The sequence below is a fragment of the Colobus angolensis genome, unplaced genomic scaffold (assembly GCF_000951035.1).
Source record: "Colobus angolensis palliatus isolate OR3802 unplaced genomic scaffold, Cang.pa_1.0 Scaffold15, whole genome shotgun sequence".
In the NCBI taxonomy this organism is placed as follows: domain Eukaryota; kingdom Metazoa; phylum Chordata; class Mammalia; order Primates; family Cercopithecidae; genus Colobus; species Colobus angolensis.
The window spans coordinates 2,339,918-2,357,961 of NW_012114599.1; the positions used below are offsets into that span (position 1 = coordinate 2,339,918).

Here is an 18,044-nt window from a genome sequence, read left to right on the forward strand (position 1 = left end):
TCTTCAGGTAGTATCTATAGGATAAGATCTCTAAATGTTTTTGTATCAGGTGGCAATGCCATCTAAAGTAATATTAACAACATAAATGTATATATGTGCATACATACACACTTACACATATAGGCGAAGGGAGAGGGGTGTTGTGTGAGTGTGTATGTATGTGTGTGTGTGTGGAAGGGAATGAAAAGAATGAATAAGAATGGGTACAAATCAAAGCAACCTTTTCTTGGGTTAATTATTTCAACTATAAGGATGTATCTCAACTTCTAAAGAAATTCCTGGTTTGTATTTAAATGCACTTTAAAAAGACCATAACACACTCAAATTTAGTTGACAGGCTACAATGGGATTCAGAAAAGGACACAGTGAATATAGACTTAGGTGCAAGTTCATGCTGGTGATTTTTCTTTTTGAAAATGTAAGCCACTAATATTTTAAGAAAAAAATTTAAACCAAAAATTGCATATTAATATTATACACAAACTGAAACATAAGTGACTTTTAGCACAGTGTATACATGCTTACATAAACTCAAACACATTTAAAACAATTTCCATTTAACATATGAAAGTTTTGAAATACATAAAAGCATTAATACTTTCTATAAAACTACAGTTAGAACATCAATTTGCTACAAGCATATAAAAACATCAAGTGCTTTCTTGGAGTTTCAAGTTTCCTCTCTAAAACACAATCTTGCTCACATATATAGTCCTTTTCCAATAATCAGTATGAACTTTTTGTTTCTCAAGAGGTTTATTTTCCAGGTACATTATAAGCTCAAGAAAACAGACCCAACAATTATGCGATATAATTATGTCATAACAATTGCACATAATGCTTTAAAGTAGGTTTGGATGAAGTTCTCAAACACTTTGGTATATGATCTTCAGGGACTTTAATTAGAAACAACAGAAATTCTAAGTCCCTTCAATCCCCATTTTGCTTTAAAATGGACAAGTCTTTGGTTAAAGTTCTACATTTTGGGCATTTATTTTTAATCAAGATGGTCCCCAAACCAATAAATGGTACTGATGTATTACAAATTCACAAGACTTCATTTAACCTGCTTCTGATGCAGTGGGAGGTTACAGATACTCATTTACTATAATATGTCATTGGATAGCTTCAATCTTTCACTTATAAGCAGAGAAATCAATAGATTTATTACTTCTCTGTCAGTTTTCTGTTATAACCTAAACTGTACAGTAATTTGCAGTAACTATACTGCTCCACAGTATATATAATTTTGACTGATAAGATGTAGAGCATTAAATTTAGAGTTAGCTTATTCTGATAAGTCAATATTAGACTGTACAGTAACTCTGCATTAACTATGAAAAGGTTGTTAGTTAATGCTTATTTAAAAACCCCAAACCATTCCATTTACAAGAGAAATTGTTGCAAATGTATAAAACAGCAGATATACAAGGAGAACACCAAACATACTTTATTAGCACAAAAAAAGCAGCCATAACAAGGCACAGCAAGCAGAAACATACATTAGCAGTCAAAGGGTTAGTGTTGCATACAAATATAGCTCTTCTTTTTTGTAGCCTTGGCAATAGCCATAGGGATGTAAAATAACATTCTGTAGCAGCAGGTAAGGAAACTATGGAGCACTCACCAGTGGTACAGAGCACATTAACAAAAAGACACAAGAATGGATTCGGCTACTGTAGTGCAAAATGTCTAGGACAGAACTGTAAATTCAGTTCAGTTACTAAGAAGCAAACACTAGAACTTGATATAACTTCCAAAAGAGCTCACTCAAGTAGTAGTACATATTATTCTAAGTGACAAAAAGGTGCTAAGTAAAGTTATTTACAGATATAATGGTTGTACAGTACCTTTTAAATCTGCAATTTAGGTTTCAGATTTTCCATTAAGAATTAACTGCACTGAAATTCTATAAATTATACTTAAGCAATTCAGCTATGAGAGTTTACAAAAAAGAGACAAATTCTGCCATCCAAATTATTAATTACAGTTCAACAATATCTCAACATCAGCAACCATTGTAGTTACTATTATCTGACTTGTTTGGGCATCTTCTAGTCTCATGTACTTCATGGTTCACAAAATCATCCTGGGCATAGGAACAGATCCAACTTTTATGAAACAACAATTAGACTGCACATCAACTTAAAAAAAAAAAAAATCACACGCAAGACTACATTGCAGCAGCTATTCCAAACGCCTGTTTTAAGTTAAAGCACTCATTTAAAAAATTAATACCTAGGGCCTTTCAATAAAATTCTACTACTAGCTTTGTAAGTCTGAAACTTTAAGAATGACTACTTAGAAAACCTGTTTTACTTAACAGTACCTTTTGCAGAAGAGAAAAGGCATCTGATTATAAACTACATCAACACGTAAGTGAACTGCACTATGCCCTTGTGGCCAGAAAATTGCATTTTTTTCTAAAAGGAAGGCAGTCTTTTATTCTTTTTGGACTTCCAAAGCTTGATTTATAGTAACTACAAACATCACTATTTTTGGAAGGTTATAGAAAAACTCTTAGAAAAAATAATTTCAAACATTAGTCACACTGTTGAAATACTCATCCAATATTAACAATTTGTTCTTCAGTAAGAAATAGAACTCTTCATAACAAATGCCCCAGAGTTGCCTCACTCAAATACTACAGCCATTAAAAACCAAACTGTTAGCGAAATCGGCAAAATGTTTTTGTAGTCTTAACACCTGTAGCTCTATCCTCTGGTGTTCCAATAGGCACCACGTTTATCTGAATAAGTAACAGCAGGTCGCATCTGACAGATACTAACACTAAGCTTACATACTGCATGAAAAAGCCTAACACTGCTACGTGTGCTTGCTATAGGTGTACTGTCTGATGCACATGAAAGCGGACCTAGTTAACACCCTTTGGGGACCGGAAAGTTTACTTTGCCTTGACTGGTTCTCGTTCTAACCAGCGAACTCTAACTTTTTGTTTATAATGATACTCTTTTAAAAAATCCTGTAACATTGAGGGTAGAGGGAGCCCATCGATTCCATCATACGTAGTGCACCTGCAGATTACCGCGCGACAGATATACTGCAGGCTAAAAGGAAAAGTCCTATTTAGTGATATAGTAAGCAATGGTTCAAAAAACATGCACGAACTGGGATCTTTATAATGTTCTAAAAGTCCTGTTACAGTGGAGGAGTGAAATACACAGGGGTCATGGGCATCGAAACTAAAGTTGTGATTCCACTGCTCAATTCGGGCATGCAGGGATCTGTTGTAGCGGCGGAAGCTCACAGAGAAGAGGTAGTCCTCTTGCGCAGAGTCCCTGAGCAAAAACGTGCCTTCAGGTTTCCCTTCGAGAAGGGCTTCTGCTTCATAACGGTCCATCACTCCCCAGTAACAGGGATTCCCTGTAATTTGAAGCAAATCAGGCACGAGGCAGTGTATGTAATCAATCTGTGTGTGGACTTTCCAAGCTCCCTGTCTGCTTACATGGGTATGGCTGTCTCCAGATATCTGACGCTGCTTCTGCCTCCGTGACTGCAAACACAGGGTGGTTGTATCCTCTTCCGAGTCACAATTAGCTTGTGGAGTTGCAGAACTGTCCCCACTTATTTCAGTCATTCCAGGAGCTAACTTTGGTCCCAGTTTATATAATGGATTAACCTGTGCAGTAGCTTCAAATGTATGTATTTGTGCATTGGGAGGGGGATCAACCCCTTCTTCAATACTAAGCCGCCTTCTCTCTCTAAGCCTATCTTCTTCATCTTCTGTAGAAACCAAAGATGGATCAAATGTATCAAAAAATGTTGAATGTGGGCTCACAGGAGCTGTATGCTGTTTAATCAAATGCCATTTTTGGGCTAAATCTGAGCCAGCAGGAAATGGGCATTTCTCAAGCATTAATTCAGACAGATGGATTTTTCTTTTATTGGAAAAGAGAGGCTTTGACTGCTTGCTGTAAGTTCTCATGGGAAAACACAAGCCCACAGTATCCTGCAACCTCTGTCTCAGAGAACGACTTCCTACAGTTCTGCTGGAAACACTGTCCATGTCGTGTACAGAACTTACGCCGTAGCGCCTCTCCCTCCTTTGAAGTCCACTTCGAGTTCTCCCAAACTTTTTATCAGCATCCAATGAACTCTGGGTCTTTGTAGAACAGGAATGTTTTTTCTTCCCACCCCACGGAGCATGTCGAGAGTATGAATCTCTTCGTGCAAGTCTTGCTCCTGGGGTAACACAAGAATCATTATCCTTTTCGATGCTTATTTCAACAATTTGAGGGATTTCTGTGGCACAATTTTGATTTCTCCTTGAAGAATTCTTTGAAGGGCTTAATCCCAGTTGTAAGGCAACATTTTCTCTTAAGGGACTGCTTTGTTGCTGAGGAGTTGAGTCTCCTATGCTGATGTTTTTCTCTCTGACAGACAAACATCTGGTGGAGTTCATGTCCACATTTTGACTAGGGCTTCCTCCCTCATGACCGAAGAGATTCTGACACCTGTATTTGAAGTTATTCCACATTTTCCCCACTTTATCCATTGATTATAAAATCTAAAGACAAAACAGGAAAAAGAGAAAAATAAATTAATCAGAGTAGCATGTGAAGGTAGCTAAGGCAGTGCCCACGTCCCTTTCCGTTCAGAATTTCAGTGATACTGGCCAAGAGTTCACCTATACTGCTGTGCTGAAGTGATGAGGTGTGTGTTCTGTTGGGCAGCAGGAAGGCCACCAGGCCTTTTAGGCACTGACCTTGTTCAAGCCAGTCATTACTTCCCATTTCCTTTCAGGCAGAATATTCTGAACTCAGGTGAAAGGAAATAAACGCTCTTAAACTCTGGTTTCTTTTTCCCGTGCTTCAACCTGTCTCCGTAACTTGAATATTACAAAGGCAAAATATGTTCCATATTGTTGAAACACATTTGTATTCAACTTTTCAAAAGTTATAACCAGGACCACATTTTGTAACACATTAAAATTAGTTCATTAGTAGCAATCTTTCATTAGTAGCAATCTTCCCAATTTCACTTAACCAGTTCCTTGCAATTCTAAGGTTTACAGGTTCATCACTTGTGAAAAACCCATATCTTCCCTCCCACCCTGTAATGCATCAAATTTATCCATGATTTTGAAGAAGCAGTTTGAGTAGAAAAGAAAGAATGTAATATTTAGGAAAGGTGTTTTTTTTTTTTTTTTTGAGAAGTCTTGCTCTGTTGTCCATGCTGGAGTGCAATGGTGAGATCTCGGCTCACTGCAACCTCCATCTCCCAGATTCAAATGATTCTCCTGCCTCGGCCTCCCGAGTAGCTGGGACTACAGGCATGCACCACCACGGCTGGCTAATTTTTGTATTTTTAGTAGAGATGGGATTTCACCATGTTGGTCAGGCTGGTCTTGAACTCCTGACCTCAGGTGATCCACTGGCCTTGGCCTCCCAAAGTGCTGGGATTACAGGCGTGAGCCACCACGCCCGGCCAGGAAAGGTGTCTTAAGCTTTCCAATTCTTAATCCTGGAAGAGTTTGGAAATTATAATAGAGTAATAGAAAGAAAGGCTATGGTACTATAGTAATCACAAAAACAAAAACCAAAAACATACAATTTGGCATCTTTATTCTTGTTCCTTAAAAAAAAAATCTAGGCCGGGCATGATGGCTCACACCTGTGATCCCAGCACATTGGGAGGCCAAGGCAGGTGGATCACGAGGTCAGGAGATCAAGACCATCCTGGCTAACACGGTGAAACCCTGTCTCTACTAAAAATACAAAACATTAGCCGGGCGTGGTGGCGGGCACCTGTAGTCCCAGCTACTCGGGAGGCTGAGGCAGGAGAATGGCATGAACCTGGGAAGCAGAGTTTGCAGTGAGCCGAGATCGCGCCACTGCACTCCAGCTTGGGCGACAGAGCGAGACTGTCTCAAAAAAAAAAAAAAAAAAACTAAAGCAGTGTATGACACTTTACAAATAAATTCTTTTAAGACTACAATATCAACAGGCACACTGTCTAGTTCAGTAACTACAAGTCAACATTAGAAGAAATGGAAAAACCTAAACTTAAAATTCAATTGGTTTTTGTCACATTATGATAGCAGAAAACTTTGGCTGATCTTGAACTTTGACTAGTTATTTTTGTCATAAACGCTTATATTTTCAAGAAGTTGACTAGGAATAAGAGAATAACAGAGAATAAACTTTCTTAGAATGAACTGTAGATCTTCCCATTAGTTTCTCACAGAAAGGGCTCTTGGACTAATAGAAACACAATACAGAAAATTATGTCCATGATATCATAAAATGTACTTTCAGATGATTTAATTCTTTATTAAAAGCACACTGTCAGGCACATATGAAGTTTGCATGGTAGTTGGCATATATTATAATAAAATGTATTAGACAGAACTGTTAAATCTCAGCAACGTCTATTTTAGAACACGGCCTCCTCTGTCTTGCAAAAATCTGTCTCGTAAGCCTTTTTATGACGTTTATGCCATTTGAACTTCATGTGCCTTGTTATCATTTATTCTTCTTCTTAAATTAAGATTTCAGTTCTTTGCCCATAGTCCTGTTAATACAGCCGAATTCCTGCCATATTCTTGGTGACTCCATTGTCTTTGTAGATGTTCTCTTCCAATATCCTAGCCCCTTTCTATCCTGGTTTCTTCTCATTTATTTTAAAGTTTGTTTTTATTTTTACCTAATTCACATATTTGTAGTTTGAAGGACAAATACCACTACAAGACTCTTAACAAAAAATAGCACCACCACCCACCATGTGACTACTAGAAAATTTAAAAGTAACATATGTGACTCAGGTTACATTTGTATTGAACATTATTGATGTACAGCAAGGGCCGGCAAACCAAAGTCTGAAGGCCAAATCTGGCCCATGGCCTGTTTTTGAAAGGATCCCAGCTCAGAAAATGTTTTACATTTTTAAAGGGATTAAAAAAACATACACGCACAAAGAACATTTGACAGAGACCACATGTAGTTTGCAAAGCCTAAAATATTTTCTATTTAGCCCCTTTCAGAAAAAGTTTACTGACCCTACTCTACCTATTTGAGATAAACCACATCACTCTAGACACAAGAAGTTCAAGAATTTAACTCTCTTCTCTGTGTTTATAAATTTTGTAGCTATCTAAAGATAATTCTCTGACAAGCAAATTATACCCAAAAAATAACTTTTAAAAAGTGACCTAACCTAAAACCACTCATCTCCTTATATAGCTCTTTATAAGTTGTATGAATTAGTATGATATGCAGAAAACATCTGTACTTGCCAAGGCACAAAAGGCAGTTTCTAACACTGAACCCTCTGGTTCAGTTTCACAGAGCATGAAAGTTAGATGTTTCTGTATTCTTACTCTGGAGCATGTTATCAGATTGTGTCTTACTCCATGGAGAAAGACAGTTGATTTTTCTTGACATGTGAAATGTGATATGGGCAGTTTTAATATCAGGAAGGAAAAAATACTCACCAGTAATTCATAGACTAGTCGACATAACAATCAGGAAGGCATTTCAACTATCTTGATATTAACAATGTCAGATTCAAAGCTCTTTTGTTTTGTTAAATTTTTAGAAATGTGTTTAGGACAGAGCTGAAACCCTTTGAGATCTAAATTACAACTCTATTACTTTATGGTTTTATATAAAATTATATAGGGCTAAAAAAAGTATAAAATTTCCATTGCATTGATTCTAGAATAAAAGTTTATCATCCATTACAATCTCTTAGATTTCTACACATGCTTAGCTATTCTGAAAACTATCCAAAGCAAATTTCTAAAAAGTTATTCTTTCCCCCAAAGAATAATAATTTAAAACTGATTTTATAATGCTTTTGGAAGTTAAATAGCTTTCGTTGAAAAATTTTATTTAACTGGATAAGCTACAAATTAGAATTATGGAAAATTAGGTCAAATTCCATCACTACATAAATTTACATATATAAAAATGAAATAGTACAGTCAATGGCCCTTCTTAATGCCAAGTAGTATCTATTACAAAATTTACACAAAACAAAATAATTGAAATAGTTCCCAGGAGTTTATTTCAATGGGACTTAACCCATGCTTTATGAGAAATAAATTAATTTTAATGTGTTTTAAGAATACATTGAGAGAGAACTATTGTACTTACATAATTATAACAGTTATATTCTTAAAATATACAGTTATAACATAACAGTTATATTCTTAACGTTGAATGCCATAGAGGAAGAATGTGACAACTCAAATCCTTCCTCTTCTTCAGTCTATCTAGACTTCTTAGCCATAACACCTTTCCAATAGAAAGTCCTTCAGTTACAGTAACAAAAATTGGGACAGGTAGACTGATTAAAAGTATTTCTGCATCAAATTCAGGCACAAGAGGCAGTTTAGGAGACAAGTTCTGATTGATATTTTGGTGGCATTTCGACAATTTTTAGAAAAAGATAATACATTTGACAGTAAAACTGACCCAGAATTTCAGGAATGTGTGGCTGTAATAGCTATAGCTTCTTAAAAGAATCTAAGAATCACCTGGCTTTTTAAACATCATTTATTTTTGATTGTTATTTACACATCATATTGTGACATGATCTATTATTATCTAATTGGATGGCCACTTATCCTTTATACTGTTACTTAATATTAGGTTGAACTATATAAAATTGCTATTTTGTGAGTAAAACACAAACATATAATTCAACCTCAGAGTTACACTGTTACAGTGTACATAATACGTTAATGCAGTAGACCATGTACACTCAAAAAAAAGGTCGAGTCCTCTAATCTAGTATACCCAGACACTTCTGGTTCCCAGCAGTGAGTTACACTTTTAGTTGTGTTTGGTTCCAAACCTGTTCATACCATTTATATTATTGTAACCGTGTGATTTAATTAAATGTTAAGTAACGTAATGAAGTATGGAAGAGTGGGGAGTTTTATAAAGTTAAATGACTCTGAAATACTCAATAAAAGTGAAATACTTATGCTGCTGAATTAGGTATAGGCCAAGAAAATAGTTCAAAGAAATGGAAAAAATATTGCAAAGATCTATAAGGATTCTAAACTAAGAATTCATCTGAAGAGCCTAAATTCTTGTTCTACTTAAAAAATCCAAACTGGAATCTTATGTGATACATTATGGGCATGGCTTCCCCAATACAGATAATATGGATCTACAACTAGTAGACCTACTCTGAAAGAAAAGGCCTTGGCTCCTTCAGAGGTGTTTGAACTGGAGCAACCCCATCTTGAATAGGGGCTAGGTAAAATGAGGCTGAGACCTACTGGGCTGCATTCCTAGGAGGTTAGGCATTCTAAGTCACAGGATGAGACAGGAGGCTGGCACAAGATACAGGTCACAAAGACCCTTGATAAAACACAGATTGTGGTAAAGAAACCAGCTAAAACCCACCAAAACAAGATAACAACTGAAGTAACCTCTGGTTGTCCTCACTGCTCATTATACATTAATTATAATGCATTAGCATGTTAAAAGACACTCCCACCAGCACCATGACAGTTTATAAATGCCACGGCAATGTCAGGAAGTTAAGGAAACCTCAGTTCCAGGAATTGCCCACCCCTTTCCTGGAAAACTCATGAATAACCCAACCCTGTTTAGCATATAACCAAGAAATACCATAAGTATACTCAGTCAAGCAGCCCATGCTGCTGCTCTGCCTATGGAGTAACCATTATTTTATTCCTTTGCTTTCTTAATAAACTTGCTTTCTCTTTTCTATATTGACTCACCCTGAATTCTGTCTTGTGCAAGGTCCAAGAACCGTCTCTTGGGGTATGGATCAAACCTCTTTCCAATAACAGCTCCTTAATCAAAAGACTGGCAAATGAACATAATTATATTCTTAAAATTAGAATAAACTAAGGTATGTATCCCTTCTATGATTTATTGCTTTATTAGACTTTATAGACAACTAGTTCTGACTGAATCAGGTAAGAGGTCTTCCTCAACAATCATAATTAAAATTTATAGTAGTAGTACCAGGATTGAGTAGCAAGTAACAAAGTCCTAAAGATAACAGGGAAACGTGACCTAGTTTCGGGGTTGGGGAGCAAGGAAGACTTTACTGAGGAGGAGATATTTCAAACTTTTATCCCGAAGGATAAGAAGAATCAGGAAAATGTTCTATAGGCAGAGGGAACAGCATTTGCAAAGGCCCTGAAGCAGGAATGAGCATGGCATGAACAATGGCTGAAGTTAACACAACCCAGTGAGTGAGGGGAAGTGTGTCAAGATGAAGCTGGAGAGGTAGGCCTCATAATCCGTGACAAGAGAGCAAGGGTGGATGCTGATATGGCACTGAAGACTACCGCAGGAGTCCAAGTAAGCACCCGACTAGGATGGTGACAGTAGAGATGACTATAAGATGTTCAGATGTCTAATCTATAGGATTGAAGATCAACTGAAAATGAGAAATGAGGAGAGACTGACGCCGCAAATGACACTAGGAGTCTAGCTTAGGCAAACAGAGGAATAGAGATGCTGTGTCAGAGAGAGAAAACATGAAATAAAACAGTTTTGTCAGTTAGGGGTTTGAAGAGAGTCAACAAATTGAATTTTTAAAATGTTGCTGTTGTGGCTGTCATGGAGATATGTAAGTAAATGCTAATTAGTCCGTTAGTATACATTCATATAATGGAGCACTAGGTAGCAGAAATGATCAACTATAGCTACCTGCATCAATATAAAATGTAACACTCAAAACATAATGCTTAGAGAAAGAAATGATAAGAGATGAATATATCCATTATGAAACAATTTACCTTTTAAACAAGCAAATCCCCAAATATATTGTTTAGGTATACATACATATATAATAAAGATACAAAAGCAAGGGGATGTCAGCAAAGTTAGGATAATGGTTGCCTATTACAGGGAAGGGTAGAGAATTAGAAGAGGCACTCAGAGGCTTCTAAAACAGCAGTCCCCAACCTTTTTGGCACCAGGGACTGGTTTCATGGAAGAAGGTTTCAGGATGAAACTGTTCCACCTTGTATCATCAGGCATTAGTTAAGATTCTCATAAGGAACATGCAACCTAGATCCTCTGTGCACAGTTCACAACAGGGATGAATCCTATGAGCATCTAATGCTGCTGCTGATTAGACAAGGAGGTAGAGCTCGGGTGGTAATGCCCGCTTGCTGAATAAAAACATAAGATTAAAAAAAAAAAAAAAAAAAAAACACTGAACTACATAGGTTTCTCTAATGTGGTGCAGGGCTCAGCAAACATTTTCTCTAAAGGGCCAGGCAGTAAATGTTTTAGACTTTGTGGGCCATACAGTCTCTATGGCAACTACTGAACTCTGCCACTGTGGCCTGAATGCAGCCATAGACGACATGCAAGTGAATAAGCATAGCTGCATGTCAATATAACTTTATTTATGGTCAGTGACACTTAAATTTCATATAATTTTCCCTTGTCACAAAATATTATTCTTCTGATTTTCATTAACCATTTAAAACTGTAAACTCCATTCTTAGTTCATGGTGGGCTGTACAAAAACAAGTGGTGGGCTAGATTTTGCCCATTTGCCATAGTTTGCCAACCCCTGATGTACTACATAAAACATTTAAGATTATGTTTACCAAATCTAGTAGTCATTCTATGGAACAGTTTGAAGATCAGTACTCTAAGAAGATGATCTTAAGTACATAAAGTAAACGGATGACCACTAGGGCATAAAGTGATAAAATAGAAAACTTCCTTAGAAAAATAGTATACACACAGAATAACTAAAATACTCCAGAAATACTTTTAAAAATCTAACCCTCATTTTAAGTCCCACCACCTAGAGATAATCACTGTTAATATTCTGGTGAGTATCTTTCCACATGCTCTCTTTTATGCAAAACCTGTACATAATCTTCTCTTATAATAATAATGATAAAAAAAAACTCTTCCATGTCTGTGTCTACATTCCTTTTTATTTCTTATAAAGTGTATTTTGTTTTTAAGTAAACTATGTCAGAGATGGAATCGGCTAGCAAAAGAGATAAACCTCTGGCAATTACATTTTTTAACAGTAAATCTAAGAGTCTTTGAAGTAAGTAATCAAAGAAATAAAACTCTGGAAAAAAGCTGAATCTTGAAAAAAGAGTAATAATGATGATAGTAATGGCTGTGATGACAATTTACATTACTGGGGGCTAACAATGTACCAGGCTCTGACATAAGCATTTTACTTTTCCCAGCAACCCTACGAGTAATAATTATCTCAATTTTATAGATGTAGAAACCCATACATCTGAGAGATTAATAACAACCTGGACTTCAATTTCTTCTATTATTATTTAGTCTATTCAGCTTCTCTCCTCTTTAGCCAATTTTAAAATTGTATATTAATTCTAAGTCTAAGTACTATAGTGTCATTAAGTTATTTAAAACTTCAGAGAATACATCATTTCCATATTTTGAATTATTGGAGAGCATAAAAAGATGGAATATATCTCAAATTATTATACAAACTCAGCATCACTCCAACATGAAAATTTGACAGAGGTAGCACATACAGACTCAAAAGAAAATTTCTAGCTTATTCCATTTTAATTGTAATGAAACAATACTCTGACCAAAAGAATCTCAAGTATATTCACGGGCCTACCAACAATGTTTTGGTATCTCTACTCTATATGCCTATCAACTATTAAACCCACAACCCTTTGTGTAGGCCTGTATACCACTCAGAAATGTTCTGGTACTATTTTAACAAATGGTTCTATATTAATAAGTTCTACTGCTTCTCTGAATACTACTTTTAATTATATGGTCAGTTAAGAATGTATTTTGTAATCATATGCCTAATTTCAAGGGATGGAGTTTAATAAGTTCTTACATTTTTCTCTGTACATTAATATAGTGGTCCATTTTTAAAAAGAAGACACAGAACCAAATTAAGAGTCATGTGTTATATAGTCCCTACAATCCTACTCTCCAAAAAAGAAAATGTTAGGGCTATTTCTTTTTCTAATTAAAAAAAAAGTATTTAATTTTACATTTCCAGTTCCTAAGTTTTATCCATCCACAGAATTCTAACTTCTAGTATCATGTAGGAGGACACGCCAGGCCTAGCAGAAATCCTATTCTTAAGCCCAAATCTCTTGTAAGATACTGCCTATGCTTTGCTTAGGGCACCAGAATGAAAAGCAGATAGACAATGAAATAATCAAACACTTGGGAGGCAGGAGCAGAAAGGATGAATTCCAGTATTACCATTTAAGAATGCTAGAACCTTGAATGTCTTTCTTCATATTTCTGAACCTAAATTTGCCCCTTGGTACAATGAGGATAACATCTACCTTATGGGTTGGATGTGACGATAGAAATAATATACATAAAATGCTTGGCTCGTAGGAGACCCTCAAAAGACAGAGAGGTTTTAAAAATGTTACCAGTATTATCTAGCATCTTCAGCTTTTCTCTCTTTTAAAAAATACTTCTCTCTTTCAGTTCTTCTGGATCATGCCACAAATGTCATTTTCCTACATACAGTATCTGCCAGAGTGAAAGTTCTATCCATGACTCCAATTTCCATATCATAGCCTAAGAAACGCTATGGAGATTTTCTTATATATCTTATATAATATACTAACAAATATACCATTCATTGAAATGTTTCTTCACTGACTCTACAGCTCATCCACAAAAACTAATGATAGCTAATCTGTGCAGTACTGGGTAAGGTCCAGGAACACAGTCCTTATTCATTTGGAGGGGCTTCTGATTCCTTTTTAGTCTATAAAACACTACCACAATTTAAATTTTGCTCTATAGATACCGTACACTAGAGAAGCCTAAAAACCTAATAAGTTATGCTTCATTTTCTTATATAATATATCTTATATAATATACTAACAAATATACCATTCATTGAAATGTTTCTTATTTGGCCAGCATTACCGGCAGACTGGTATAACACAAATAACATAAGCCTTAGATTTAGCGGGACCTAAAATCAAATTCAAGCTCTCACTGGCTGTGTAAGAGACCTAAGTCTTGGCCTTTCCAGGATAACATGACATAAGGTAAGAACAACTAAGCATATATAATAGGGCCTCAAAAATGATAGCTTCTGATACACAACCAATCCAAAGCATGTTAGTTTATGTTAGTGACAGTAACAAAAAGTAAGGCTATTTTTATGCTTAGGGAAAGATTATTGCTGAGTCAGTTCTGCATTGATATCCCACCTCCAGGGAGACTACTTCTGTTAGGCAAACCAACTTAGTAAAGTCAATAACATTTTACTCAGCATTATAACCAAATGTGACTAGTACTGTCAGCACTGCCTCTACTGATCATGCTTACTACAGCAAAGGCCTCAGTGCTTCCTATAAATCTCCCTTAATATAAAAGGCAGTTAAATATAAACAAAAAATCCAACAAAGTAAAACAACTCTCAGCTGAGGAATTTAGTAGATAGCTTAATCCAGCAAAGAGTCTCTGATTGGGGGAACTACTTAACAGTGAGCTCATTATGATCCTGCTAATAATTTACAAATAATATTCAGTTACCAATGGTAAGTGAGCAAATGGAATCTGCATTACTTCCTTCTCTAGGGAGGATAACAATTTTATAACCCCAGCAGTTTAAATCAAGTATCACAAGAAATACAAAGACTCTAAGGACTAAAATAAAATAATGTTTTGAAAATAACAACTTTTTTACTTTTTATCTAAAATGGTTTAGAATACATTTACTAATCTTTAACAAACTTAAAGATACTACTGTCTCCTATGCCAAATTTTAGCTCTAAAAAAAACTAATGGAAAATAATTTGACAACTTGTAATGAATCCAAGAAAGAAATAAAACAAAGAAACCAATCAGGACAATGTGCACCCCTTTTTGGATCCACCTTCCCTGACACCATAAAAAAAAGGAAAATTTGTCCAGATACAGTGTCTCATGCTTACAATCCCAACACTTTTGGAGGCCGAGGCAGGAGGATCACTTGAGCCCAGGAGTTTAAGATCAGCCTGAGCAACACAGAGAGACCTTGTTTCTACAAAAAAATTTTCTAAAATTAGCCAGGCCAAGTGGCACGCATCTGTGGTCCCAGCGACTCAGGAGGCTGAGGTGGGAGGATTGCTGGAACCTGGGAGGCTAAGGCTGCAGTGAGCCAAGATCACATCACTGCACTATAGCCTGGGTGACAGAGTGAGACTATGTCTCAAAAAAAAAAAAAGAAAAGAAAAGAGAAAAGACAATGGAAACATCTTAAAATTAGTCTTTAGGAGGATATTTGAGAAGGGTATCAGGAGAAGTAAAGGCAAATAAGGATAACTTTTAATCATGTAAGAAAACAATGTAAAGAGAAGCATGCTGAACAAAATCATCAACTAGAAACTCCAACTAATACAGCTTAGTTTTGCTTTTACCAATTAGCATGTAACATACAAATTTAGTTTTTAGGAGTAGGACAATCAAGAAATCTTTAGTTTATTAACAACTAAAATTAAACATAACCTATCAAAAGCTGAGAAGCTGAAAAGATTTTTTAAATATTCATTTTAACATTTGCTGAGTACCACATGTGGTCAACATGATGATAAAGTTCAAGCTCTCAGATGTGAATATTTAAAGCTCTTTCTCTATGCCTATTTACTCTAAATTCACCTTCAATTTAAGCAAACTTTATTTGCTAGATACCAAGTGCATACTTACAAACTGCAAATTAGAAGGGTTGGGGATGTGGTAATAAAGGAGCACTACATGTAAGTACAATGACCACAGCAAGAGAAGACCAAAAAAACCTTAAAAAGTGTAACAGTCCAGGGCCACAGACTACATGGACACATTATGGAAGAATAAAAAAGGGAACACATGGAGACATAAAACAAAGATTTAAAAGATAAAAGACCAGTTGGGCACAGTGGCTCATGCCTGTAATTCTTAGCACTTTGGGAGGCCAAGGCAGGCAGATCACTTGAGCCCAGGAGTTTGAGACCAGCCTGGGCAACAAGGCAAAACCCTACCTCTATATACAAAAGTTAGCCGGGTGTGGTGGTATGTGCCTGTGGTCCCAGTTACTCTGGAGGCTGAGGTGGGAGGATCACTTGAGCCCAGGAGGTCAAGGCTGCAGTGAGTTGTGTCTGCACCACTGCACTCCAGCCTGGCCAACAGAGCAAAACCCTGTCTCAAAAAAAAAAAAAAAAGTAAGAGACCAAGACCACTAAGCAAATAAATTTAAAAACTAAGAAGAAATGACTAGATTTTTAGAAAAACATAAATGACCAAAACTGACTCAAGAAGAAATTAAAAATCAAAAGCCGTTCAAGACCTTGAAACAGTAATTAAAATCCTTGCTGAAGGAAAACGCCAGCCTATGCAAAGTGTTCTAGGCAGAAGAAACAAATCTGTCTAACAATCTTGATGTGTAATCACTGATGGCCAGAACAAGAGATCAAAAGACATGCAACAGCCAGCTCAATAAGGCAAGAAAAAGGAATAAAGTCATGCAAATTGGAAGAGAAAATAAAACTCCATTTTCTGATGACACGATTGTCTACATAGAAAACCCTAAGGAATCTTAAAAAAGAAAGAAAAGTAAACTTTGCAGTTTAGCAGGGTCACAGGATATAAGATCAACACACAAAAATCAATTACATAACTATATGCCATACTAACAACAAACATGTAGAAACCAAAATTAAAAGAGATGCAACAAAAAAATGTAAAGGAGACAGGCTGATGGGATTTTTTTTTTTTTTTTTTTGAGACAGAGTCTCACTCTGTCACCCGGGCTGGTGTGCAGTGGCGTGATCTTGGCTCAGTGCAAGTTCCACCTCCCGGGTTCACGCCATTCTCCTGACTCAGCCTCCCGAGTAGCTGGGACTACAGGCGCCCGCCACCATGCCCAGCTAATGTTTTGGATTTTTAGTAGAGACAGGGTTTCACCGTGTTAGCCAGGATGGTCTCGATCTCCTGACCTCGTGATCCGCTCGCCTTGGCCTCCCAAAGTGCTGGGATTACAGGCGTAAACCACTGCGCCTGGCCCTGATGGAATATTTCTATATTCCAAAGGAGAAGATTCAAATGGCAAGAGAGAAAACATGCTAGATATCCTAGAGTTACCACTGTCTTTGTACTTACTCTGGGGAGTGGTGAATAAGAAGAATGTGGGTCTATAGTCTACTTCACAGCCATATCAGGCCTATCTCTCCTCTCTATCTCCACTGCCCCCTAACAAGTTCAGTCTTCATCATTTGCATGGATGAATCAGATGCCTAAATAGTCTACCTTTCTCCACTCTCACTCCCTTCTGGAGCATCCTTCATAGTATTGATCCCAGGATTTCAAGCATCAAAGAAAAAAAAAAAAAAATCAAAGTGCTCTGTGTCTGGCTACTTCCTCCACCCTTTAAAAACTGGGAAGAAAAAGTACAGCAAAACAACAGTTAAGGGTACTATAATTTAGGAATATGAAGATAATATAGCTGGAATTATGCCATCTGGAGAATGAAGGTGATCAAATGGTTGTTTTTACATATACAGAGACTCTTTCTTTAAAAAGAGGAATTCTGACTGGCCACTCTTCAATCCTTCTAAAGACCAAAGACAAAGAAACTCTCAGGAAAAAATTAAATTTCAAATGGTTAAAAAGGTAAATAAACAACCAAAAGAGATTTGTGAAGAGCCTTTCACGGGAAATGTTAAAGAGGATAAACAACCGTCTGTCTCTAGCCAGCCCCGGTAGTCCTTCCTCTACATGCAACTCAATTAGCTAACCTCAAAGATCTGTGATTTTTCTTTTAATATCAGAATTTTTAAAATAAGCAGAGTATTCTACAAATGGAATCAAGTTATTTAAGGTCTAACATAGCATAACAGTTACAACTAATTCTGATCATACTACTCTCCAATTAAATTAAAGTAAAATCCTAATGTATAATATGGAGTTATTTAAATAGGCTCATACTCCATAGCTAGACATGTTTTTGATCAGGTACAAATTTATGTTCAATTTAAACAATGTAAATGTAGTGTCAGATACAAAAATATGTAATCAAAGAAATGCTGTTCTTCCAACACAAACTTTCCCTTTCCTGTCTCC

The 18,044-nt window shown here is 36.4% G+C and overlaps 1 protein-coding gene across 3 annotated transcripts in view; it reads right to left on the reverse strand.

The window, feature by feature from the left end:
- Nucleotides 1-382: 382 nt before the first annotated feature.
- The window catches only part of SOCS5 (suppressor of cytokine signaling 5), a 64,754-nt gene continuing 47,092 nt past the window's right edge, over nucleotides 383-18,044 (reverse strand). For 2 of the 3 annotated variants that reach the window (XM_011935876.1, XM_011935877.1), the window contains exon 2: nucleotides 383-4,528. In XM_011935876.1, the coding sequence (XP_011791266.1) occupies nucleotides 2,906-4,516 (1,611 nt within the window). In that variant the 5' untranslated portion in view covers nucleotides 4,517-4,528 and the 3' untranslated portion in view covers nucleotides 383-2,905. The remainder of the gene's footprint in view (nucleotides 4,529-18,044) is intronic. The other variant, XM_011935878.1, reaches the window with a different exon arrangement.